We start from the raw sequence: 11,263 nt of genomic DNA on the forward strand, positions 1-11,263 counted from the left end.
ATATATATATATATATATATATATATATATATATTAAATAAATTATTTAGTATATATATTAAAATATAAAATATACATTAAAAATAAATTAAATAATACATATATTTATATACATAATGACTAATTTTAGTATACAAAGAGCATTATTGATATATATACACACACAATATGCTCCTGATATATCAATTTTATTGTGAATGATTTTTCTTTCCCATAACCATAAGGTATTTTTCTTTCTGTTGCGAAGGAATGTGATTAGTTCTTCCCTTTGAATGTAACTAATCAGATTTACATTTTCAAGTGGTATCCTTTCATGAACACAACTTAAATTCTTCATTTTCAAATAATATTGTGTATTTAATTTAAAAATGTGATTGATGTTAGATTTATATTCATATGACATTATTAATTAATAAGTTTTGTTTCATTAGGTCTGCTGCATGAATCAAATCATGTAGTACTAAATCATATAACGCTATATATTCTATGATAATTAATCATTATATATAAGAATCTTTTGAATCAATAGCAATACGAGTAAAGGAAAAATCCCATCATTATAATAGTAGCAAAGTATAGTTTACTTAAGCGATCATCAAGTTCAACATCTTAAAATGCAATCACAAGAAGAATGACAGTCGTTTTATCATAACAAGTATACTCTATAAAAAAAACGGAAAAAAAAAGGAAATACATGTTCTATATATATTATATAGCATTGGTGAGATGTTGAGGTTGATTTGCATGCAAGAGAATGTCTCCAATATCCAGTTGTAGGGTTGGAAAATTTGAGATCAAACTCATAATTTCACTCATTTAGGTCAAGCATAATTTCTTTTTAAAAAAAAGCTGATACTCACAGGCTTGCTTGCATTTATATATATATGATCAGTAGAATCCATTACTAGACTTTTGAGTTCCTTCACCATTATTATGGTCCAACTTTGCTTGCTTGTCATTATTGCCATCCATCTTTAATCCAAAGTGAATATGAGGGAAATGTGCCCACTGCATATTTAAATCATATGCAGACATAATTTCAATGGGTATATCAAAGGATATAATATAATGTAATACACATATATATAATCAAATGCTTTTGGATTTTTTTAATTGATAGTTTACAGTTAATTTTCTTTATATAATTTATATTTAATCTATTAATCTAAAGATATATTAAAAAATACTGCTACATTTAAGACTATTGCTAAATCCCTACAAGTCGTTCGTCGTCATCATATATATATATATATATATATATATTGATTTGTGTGTAATATGGTGAATGATATTATCTTTTAAAAAATTAAACTGACAAAAAAAGACAATAAAAATTATTATATCTCTAACACATCATTTTAAACAAAAATCTTTTTTGAGTATGTTTAATTTTTTGCATATAGTTTAATATCTCCAGCGAGAAGAACTCATTATATGTCCAATTTCTCAGCTCTACATGCATGCATGCATCTGATCTCTATATATCAACTTCAACACATTACTTAGATTAAGAACACCCTCCAAGTGAGAACCAGCTGAATAATATATATGATGAATGCCACTTATGCAGCCAAGTTTAAAGTCTTAAAAAATAAATAAAATAAAACATCTTAATTTGCTCAAACAAATAAGTAAAAATTATTATTCTCGTTGTGATTAATGAAGAGAGTGCTATAACCTTAAATCACTAAATAACTGAAGGGTGATAAACACATTCTTACTGGTTCTTTCTTGAGAAAATCTCACTTTTAGTTAGATAGGGATATTAAAGGAGTTTTGAGGAAGATACAAGGCAAACTCCCTACGTAACCTTCTACTAACTCCTGCCAACTCTTGCTTATAACTGTATTTAATAGAAGTATCTTTATGGATGTCTATAATAAAAGTGTGTTTTTGTGGATGTATTTCCTGAATATGTCTATTTATATATGTGTTTTCTAATGGAAGTGTCTTTAATATTAATTATTGTTAGTAATAAATTTGCAGATAGTATATTGATATTTGATACCCTATATTTTTCTATTGTCTAATGGTAAATTTTGCTTTCTATCTTTTGTCCTCGTTTTGTTTTATAAATAATGTTACACATTTGTTTTCTAAATTTTGCTTTCTATCTTTTGTCCTCGTTTTGTTTTATAAATAATGTTACACATTTGTTTTCTTTTCAAACTTTAAAATATTTGTTCCATTTAGAACATTCAAGTGATATTAATTTCCTTTTATACATTTATCCCTATCAAAATTGTGTAATGGTTTTAAGAAAAGAATAAGTGTAATATTAATGATTTTTATAGGATTTTATCAATTCATATGCATATAATTTTTTGCTATTTACTAATATGTTCTTGTTTTCTTTGAGATGTATGTCTTTTTGTTTTGTGATGGTTATTGTGAAACAAAAGGAGTACATCTTTAATAAATGATTCAAATGTTAAATTATTAATGAAGCGTAACTTTTTTTTTCTTTGAAAGAATATTAAGAGGTTAACGGTTTTTATTAATATTAATCGATATTTTTTGTCAATAACTTATTTTTATACTATTAAATTGAGGTTTAGAGTTTAAAATTTAATATTTAAAATTTAAAATATTAATTAAAAATAATAAATTTGTTGTTAATACAGTATTTTTTTTTTTTTTTTTTGCTTTGTGATTGTGTCTAAACAACATTTGTATATAAGCGTGCAAAACTTAAAAGAAAAAAAAAATTAATAATTGAGAATAAACTCACGTTTTTAGCAGCTGTGCTGAAAGCTTCCCTGTGGCTAATATCTGGATTACTGGCCTTGATCCTTTGAATTTCCTCCCTGAATAAAGTGAAAAACCAAACAAATAGAAGGCTTAATCCATTTTATGTAATGGAATCAATATCTGTAAGTCCATTCAAATATAGGCAAAATTGATTTGATGTTGTGCCATGAACGAATGAATTTTCTCAATTAATTTTATGTTATCTTCTCATGATGAGCATAAATGTTTTTCAAAAAATAATATATACATAAAAAAATTATCAAATTAGTCATTATATATTTATATATAAATGTATATTTAATTTATTATTAATATGTATTTCATATTTTAATATATATTTTTACATTAATTATTAATTTAGTAGTTAGTGTTTTATGTATACCTAGCATGATTGAATAATAATAACAGATTATATATCACACATAATATTATAAAGTCATATGAAAAATCATGAGATAATTTATATTGAGTTTGTTTGGTTACCATTAAATTGTTAGAACAAAAATTTTTTTTAAAAAGATTTTTTTTAGTGTGTTTAAAAAAAATTTAATAATAAAAATAAAAATACTAAAATATATATATATATATATATATATATATATATATATATACTTTTTAGAAATTATAATTTATGTCTTTTTTATTTTCACTTAAAAAATATTTTTTAATATTATAAATAAATAAATAAAATTTTATATTGTCTTAGCTAAATATAATTATTAAATAAAAAAAATTTATATAAAATATTTAAACATAAAATACTTTTATTTTTTAAAAAAATCTTTAAAAAATTTTCTTTAAAAAAAACTTTTCGTAAAAATTCATCCGGACAAATCCATTATCATTCTAACGTCAATTATGTCCCAATCGATTTAATTATGTCCAATAGTTTAGTGTTCTTACTAACAAAACATTTTGGTTTTGGTCTTTGTACCGAAATCTGCATTCTATTATGATGAATTTGAATAATATATGACTTAGAAAAAAAGTGATTATCTCTTTTAATATATGTTTTGTACTTTATTAAAACTCAAACTTTAGATCAACCATCAGAAATGAAAGGAATAAATAATTTGGAGAGAGACAATGAGAAAATTTTGGGCATTGTTTACCACCCAACTTTTGTGTCTATTTTAGTGACATGATCATTATTGTAGAAATAATATTAGGTTAACTATCAATTCAGTATTCGAACAGCCATTGATAAAAAAAATTTCTAAAAAATGTTATGGATAAAATGGTCCCTAATAATTTAAAACTACGATAAAAAGAACTAATAAATATTATATTTTTTATAAGTAACAAAAAAAATTTATATTTAACAAACGGTTTATTCATTAGATCTAAATTTTGTGGTAATATCTGAATAAATATTTAGAAGATGTACAAAAAATTCAGAGTAAAATTTTATTTTTAGATTTTTTAAAAAGAAATATAGTCATTTACAATAATTTTTTTAAAAAAATTCACTTGACAAAAATTACCAAATTTTAAAAATAAAAAGATGTTATTTTTTTAATAATAATTATAAAATTTGCATCAAAATTTAATTTCTAAAATTATTTTTTAAAATATATATTTAATATTTAGTTCTTTTTATCGTATTTTTAAATCTTTCTAAGACTTATTTATTGTTAACATATTTTGGGTTCGTTTTGTTAGCCATAGAAACTTTCGGATATTATTTTGATAATTTACTCAATAATATTACTACTCTAAAACTAATCCAACTTATATCTCTGAAAAATTAAAAATTCAAAAAATAGCAACTTACTTAATGAATCGGTTATAAGCAGATGGAACACGTTGTCTCTTCTCCGGAGCTGTGATATTCATGAGAGAATTAGTTTGCAATATTAACTTATAAATTTGTGCTGAATGAAATGTCATCTATATGTGTAAATTTACGATTTGACGTAGAATTAGAATCAAATAACAACAATGTTAAAAGCTACATTGTTTATAATTTTGTTTATAAAATATATATTTTATCAATCCATGATTGAATCTCATTAATATATAATAAAGATTATTTAATCAAATTTTATTGATGTAATTGAAAAACACCTTTTTATGTATAGTTTGAACGAATATATTACACTAATTTTCAAGTATATAAAAGATATAGTAAAGAATTTCATATTGATATCAAATTTTCTAAAAATAATCTATAATATATAAAATTCTAATCTAACAGCTGATTCTTTAAAAAATTATATCAACAAAAATTTATTCAATCGTGTAACATACTTAAAATAACACTATTGTCTTTTGACATAATTTAAGAAAATTAGATCATCAGTGCCAGTAGAACTAGGTGATTAATAATTAAGGACCATATGTCCCTCCCGTGCCATCAAAATAACATTAATATAACTAAAGAGAAATACTATAGGATCAAGCCGTTTGGTAATAACTAAATTAGTCTAATAATTTAAAGGAGAGACATAAAAAAATTGGTTAAATTCTATTATAAAAATAATTTATTCTTTTAGTTCTTATAATTAAAACTCTAATTGTTGATTATGCGTTTTTCTAAGTTAACATTTATATTATTTATATATACATGAAAAAGCAGCTATATTAATATTAAGACTATTTTTAGTTGGAAAGAGATTAAAAAAAAACACATAAAAATTTATAATTTTTTTCTTTTTTTTATTCTCTCAATTTTTTTCCAATCAAACATTCTCTAGGAGAGAAATACAGTTTTGTACTTAAACTAATATTATTTATGACTTTTTTTTTTTGTTTTTCATAATATTTACATATATAAGACAAATTTTGAATATTTAATATTGAATTAAGCAAATTAATAAACTAACCACTAGAATAATAAACTTTCTTTATTTATGATATTTACTATCCAAATTTATTGCTTCTACATACCATTTTTTTTCTGTCATCAAAATTATATGCATATTACTCTTTGTCAAATTCTACCACTATCGTATATCAAAACTTAAATTCAAGATTTATAATTTGTTAGTATAATCTCCAGCTGCCAGCTAAAATACAATCTCTCTTATTTGTTTATTTCTAATTTTTCCTCAAATATATCTTTTATGCATAATTTTGTCCTGACTGTAAAGGTCACTTTCCACGGGAAAATTCCCACCACTAAGTAACTGAAGATATTGGAGTGTGGAGTGTACTACTACCACAGCCAAAAATCAATTACCATGAGCTGTTATGGTGCGTGAAACCCGTAACTGTAATTAAAATCAGTATATGGATATGTATTTTAATTTCTAGGGCATAGGATGACAAATTGACAACAAATCAATTAAGGATGGGTCAATTTTTTTGTTATGTAAGGTCACCATCTAAGGAGGGGGAGGGGGGCCATATATAAAATTGATGGAGAGAAGAAAATAAATAGATACCCAAATTGGGTAGCCCTTGTACCAAAGGAAACTCTATTCTCTCTCAGATGGAAGGCCACACTCTTAGAAAAAGGAAAAACTCCTCATCAGTCATTTCAATTGGCCTCAATAATATGATGAGCTTACTTATTACTTCTTTTTGTATTAACAACTTGAGCCGGTTTTGGAGTGAGTGCAGTGGTGGTCTTTTTTGTCCTCAAAACTAATGAGTTTGTGTTAATGTGTAGAGTAGCTAGCTAGTAACAAAAGAAAAAAAAAAAGTTCAGGTTGGCCTATATAGCTAAAGTGCTTAGCTTCTTCGTTCATTTCAAACTCTCTCTCACACACACAAAAGAGAGAGACACACACACAGACACACCAGATTATCAAATGAGATGAGTAATAAATTTCTTTAAGAGTGAGAGGAATAAATGTACCCTATTTTATATTTATATTAATAATCAAAATTAAAATATAAAACTGTATGACTTTTTGAAATAATGATCACATTTTAATTATGATTATTTAGGTATGGACGTATATGGTATGTGCCTAGATTTATTTATCTCTCTCTCATAACACAACTGATTTTTATTATTATTATTATTATTATTATTATTATTTTAGAGAATGAAGTCAGAGAAATAGTGATTTTAAGATTTTATAAAAGTGGGAGGAACAAATCAAAGAGTCTTATTTCAATGAATAAGATTATAATATAATAACTTGCCTTTTAAAATAATAAATTAATAACCATAAGATCGTTTTATCACCTTGATTAATATATTAATCAATGTATATATCAAAACAAAAAGAAAATAAAAAATAAATTAAGGACTTGTTTAGTTTGTTAAAATATTACTATTTTTATTTTTAAAATTGTCTATTTTTAAAATTTGTAAGAAATAAAATAAAATAAAAATAGCATTTTTTCACAAATTCTAAAAAAGAACGTTTAAAACAAAAATAAAAAGAAAATTAAAAACGAAAGAGGCCTAATTAAATAGTTTGTGACTCACGACGAATGGGAGGAATCCTATGTGATTGATGACTCTCTACAGGCTCAAATGGCGCAATTTTGTTACATTTTGAAGATGATGATCCCAGTTCTTTGCAGCTGCTTGATTCTTCAAAGCTTAGGTGCTGTTTCTGTGACTAAGCAGCATACATATTAAAGAATTCCAATACAACTAAGATATATATATAAGCAATGGAATTTTATAACAAGAAAGTAGTATCATCCCAGAAAGAATGAATGAAGGAGTGTGAATTGAGAATATATATACCTGATGATGATGTTCTTGATGAGGTGGTATTAACGGTTGAAGTGATGCTCCCATGTTAACTGTTAGCAAATTGGCACAATGTCCACATCTAACCGTCACTAAGGTTAGCAAACTGCTGTATGGAACACTAACCTGCCAATAACAACCATTTTCAAATATCATATGCATTTTCTTGTTTTGTTAGTTTAATGTTATTGTAGAGTGTAGATACATTGATCCAACTCAATAATAATATGCTAAGATATATGTGACATTGTTAAATAAAAGAGAGCAGAAAAAGTATTTGAAGAAAGGAGAAGCTAAGATCTTGAATGATGAACATAGATAACCACATATCTATATACCAACAAGTATTCAAGAACTAACTACTAAAGCTTCCAAAGCAGCATGCTGCTTATTTTAGATTGCAATAATAAGGTGATGAAAATCATAAATCATTGACAGAAGAAAAAACACAAAATGCATAGGTGCCAGCCCAGAAGAAAGAGGTGAAGAATGATGAGTAAGATAATATAGCTTGAGAGGGAAGGGAGTACACTTATCTTTTCTCTCATTCATTCTGAGAAGCCTATTTTTATGGGGTCTCCACAGTAGTACAACTAGCTAGCTAGCTAGCCAGGTATATATATATAATGCATTATTATAATCAAATACTCAATAATAAGCTTATAGCACCTGACATTTGTGATTTAAAATTTTAGTACTGCATTGTTGTGGGTGCGCATCACTTTTTTTCTGACACTGCAAGATGATAAAAGATAGAAATTGTATATGGACTACTATAGAGAGAGGGGTGTGTGAAAAGGACTTGACTACTGAAACAGAAACCATAAAGGCCACCATGAAGCACCACCACTGTTAACCAATGTACCGCAGTTTTAAATTCTAGTTATTTACAACTGTATTATGATATATGATACAAAAAAATATAACAAAAATGAATATCTTAAACTCATAATTACCATTACTATTTTTATGTGCTGGATATATGTTGTAACAGTAATCTTGCAACGATATAATTGCACTTAAAATCACAATTTAAAATCATTCAATTGTAGTGGCATATAGTATAGGCTAATTCTATGAATAAAGGAGAGTGTGATGATGATACTGATCAAGAAGCAGAACCAGAGATTAAATTTACTGCTCCTTTTGTGCAGTGTTAAGTCCTCTCCTCCATTTTGAGGTAGGAAAGAAAAGAATTAGGGAATGCTTCCTCAAAAGGGGTAACATTCAACACTCAACCATCAACATACACCAACAATATATAATGCTATGGTGAAAGAAACAAAGAAAGAGAGATTCAGAGAGAAAAAAAGGAATAATATTATTACTAGACACAAATTAGGTGGGGGAAAAGAGAAGGGAGAGAAAGTATTTCTTGTTATGGTGCTCAAATGGGGTTATTCTTGATGTGGTACTCATAATAATAATAATAATAATAATAATAATAATAATAATCTCTTTGTTTCTATTCTCTCCACTTTGTTTTTCTGGAAAGAAAGAGAGGGACACTGCCTCTGTACTTCAGGGAAGAAATAAGGCCTCAAATTGTGAAAGATTTTCATCAATAATGTTCAGAAAAAATAAAAGAAGGTGCTTCACTGGCAAATTAAATCATCATGAACAGACACTAGTCCACCACTTTCAATTCACCATCACCATCGTCATCATCATAATGCAATTAAGAGAGAGGAGTATATATTGTACATATGCAATCACATGGATTTGTAAGCAGATTTTAATTTTTTTTCAAGATGATACGATGTCTTAATTTAGCTCACAAGTACAATAAGCAAACAAGGAAATTAAAAAAAAATGAAAAATAATATAATGAATCTGATGTTGACTTTGTACACAATATAGCATATGATATATAATTAATATTATTATCTTCTCTGCATATTAATTTTTCTTCTTTCTTTTTGGGAAAGAAAAAAGAAGAAGAAGGGGATCGGAACGTAGTAACCCTAATAACACATACCTGCAAATAGCCCTAGTCATCATAGCTCTCAGATTTGTTATGATTTCGTGTATATGCATCCATTTTATTCATAAATCACAAGAAGCATCTTCTCACTTTCTAGATTAGTGAATAATTCCTTTAATTTTTTCTGATTCCTAATTATGATATGCATAATTAAGAATTATTGTTATTAGGTTTGGACTTCATTCCCAATTTACCTTTCTTCTTCGTCTTCTTCTTCTTCTACTTCTACTATGAACTTTTCCTTATTATCGATAAACAGCAAAACCAGCTGAACTTCATCATAAAATATATAAGAGAAGCTTGCGAATTATATATATTTCTCGAGTCTAAATTTAAAGTCTTGGTTTTATTTCATTTATAATATTCTTATGATTAGGTCTGAGCTGAATTTTACTTTTTACATGGCTAAATACGGAAGAAGCAGCTTTGCATTATTATTTATTATTATTATTATTATTATTGTTCCTTTTGATTCTTTCTTTTTCTGAAATGATCTCAAAAGAAGAAACAAGAGAGGAAAACTTTGATTGCCGAATTAGTTGATGAAAGACATGGCACAACGAAAAAGGTGAGAAGAATAAATAAGAGAGAGAGAGAAGAAGTTTTGTACCGCTAGAATGGTGTTGCAGAAGTTGCAGTGAACATAACAAACACGTTCGGTTGCCATCATGGTTTCCATTCACAAAACTTTCTTCTTTCCTTTTTGTATTTTGGCAAAGATAGAGAGAAGAAAAGATTTATAAGCAGAATTCACGGGTGTGGGTGTGGGTGTGAGTGGAGAGAATTTTATTATTACTTGGATGGAAGAAAAGAAGAAGTAGTAGTAGTAGTAGTAGTAGTAGTAGTAGTAGTGAACATGATCAACGATTTTACAGAATACCAAGAACAATGATAAAGAGATAAAAGGAGCAAAGAAACTTTATTATCTTTTTTTTTTTTTTTTTTTCTTTTACGAAGAGAGAGAGATAGAGAGGGAAGATGTGTACAAAATCTTATAGGTTAGGATGGGACTAGTCTGGTCGGGAAAACCAACTAAGGGATCAAAACTATACTATATTTTTCTAGTAATTATTAAAAAAATACTTCCTTTAAAATAATTTATAATTATATTATATTATATATATATATAATTAATTTTGAAAGATTCCACTTGAAGAAATTTTACATGTACATTATTTATTATCATGTTAGCATAAATAATTATATACTCTAATATATTAAAATTAAATTCATATATATATAATTAAAATCATTTTAATTTTTAGATCAAACTAAATAATATAAAATACTCTACTAATTATGTATTTTTTAGAATTTAGAACATGTTAAAATTATTATTAATAATAAATTTAAATAATTTTTTAATTAATAATTTTAATTTGGCCCTTTAAGAGATATATCATACATTTCATATGAAAATTCTTTTTAGCTACTAGTAATAGTAACTTTTTTACATGTCTTTAACACAACATATATATTATTAGCTAATTATTTTAGCCTAAGATCATAATACTGTATCTTTGTTTGGTAAAAGTTTTTGAGAATATATTTGTATTTTTTAAAAATATAATTTTTTTATTTTATATTTGATAAATAAAAAAGGTGGCTATATATTTGTATTTGCAGTTTTTAAAAGATATATATAGATACTTATAAAAATATTTAAAATAAAATTTTTTAAAGATGACTTATACTTATTAAAATTAAAAGTCTAATATCACCTTATACATTAATTAATATCTAAATTTAATTTTTATATTAATATTTATGATATTATTTTTAAATTTTAAAAATTATTTTATCAAATATATTTTTGATTGTTTATGTTTAATAAAAATTATTTTTAATTTAATTTATCAAATATAAATATT

The 11,263-nt window shown here is 25.3% G+C and overlaps 1 protein-coding gene across 2 annotated transcripts; it reads right to left on the reverse strand.

The window, feature by feature from the left end:
- Nucleotides 1-538: 538 nt before the first annotated feature.
- LOC112737483 (putative axial regulator YABBY 2) lies at nucleotides 539-10,430 on the reverse strand. Of its 2 annotated transcripts, none has more exons than XM_025787399.2 (6): nucleotides 10,003-10,430; nucleotides 7,403-7,534; nucleotides 7,136-7,271; nucleotides 4,526-4,574; nucleotides 2,732-2,807; nucleotides 539-1,008 (listed from the first exon to the last, which is right to left on the reverse strand). In XM_025787399.2, the coding sequence occupies exons 1-6, from the start codon at nucleotides 10,069-10,071 to the stop codon at nucleotides 889-891; spliced, it is 582 nt and encodes a 193-aa protein (XP_025643184.1). In that variant the 5' UTR covers nucleotides 10,072-10,430; the 3' UTR covers nucleotides 539-888. The 2 variants fall into 2 exon arrangements, with proteins under 2 accessions (XP_025643184.1, XP_025643186.1); XM_025787401.3 differs by having other exon boundaries at nucleotides 7,136-7,265; nucleotides 10,003-10,413.
- Nucleotides 10,431-11,263: the final 833 nt, after the last annotated feature.

Source organism: Arachis hypogaea, chromosome 13, assembly GCF_003086295.3.
Source record: "Arachis hypogaea cultivar Tifrunner chromosome 13, arahy.Tifrunner.gnm2.J5K5, whole genome shotgun sequence".
Taxonomy (NCBI): Eukaryota; Viridiplantae; Streptophyta; class Magnoliopsida; order Fabales; family Fabaceae; genus Arachis; species Arachis hypogaea.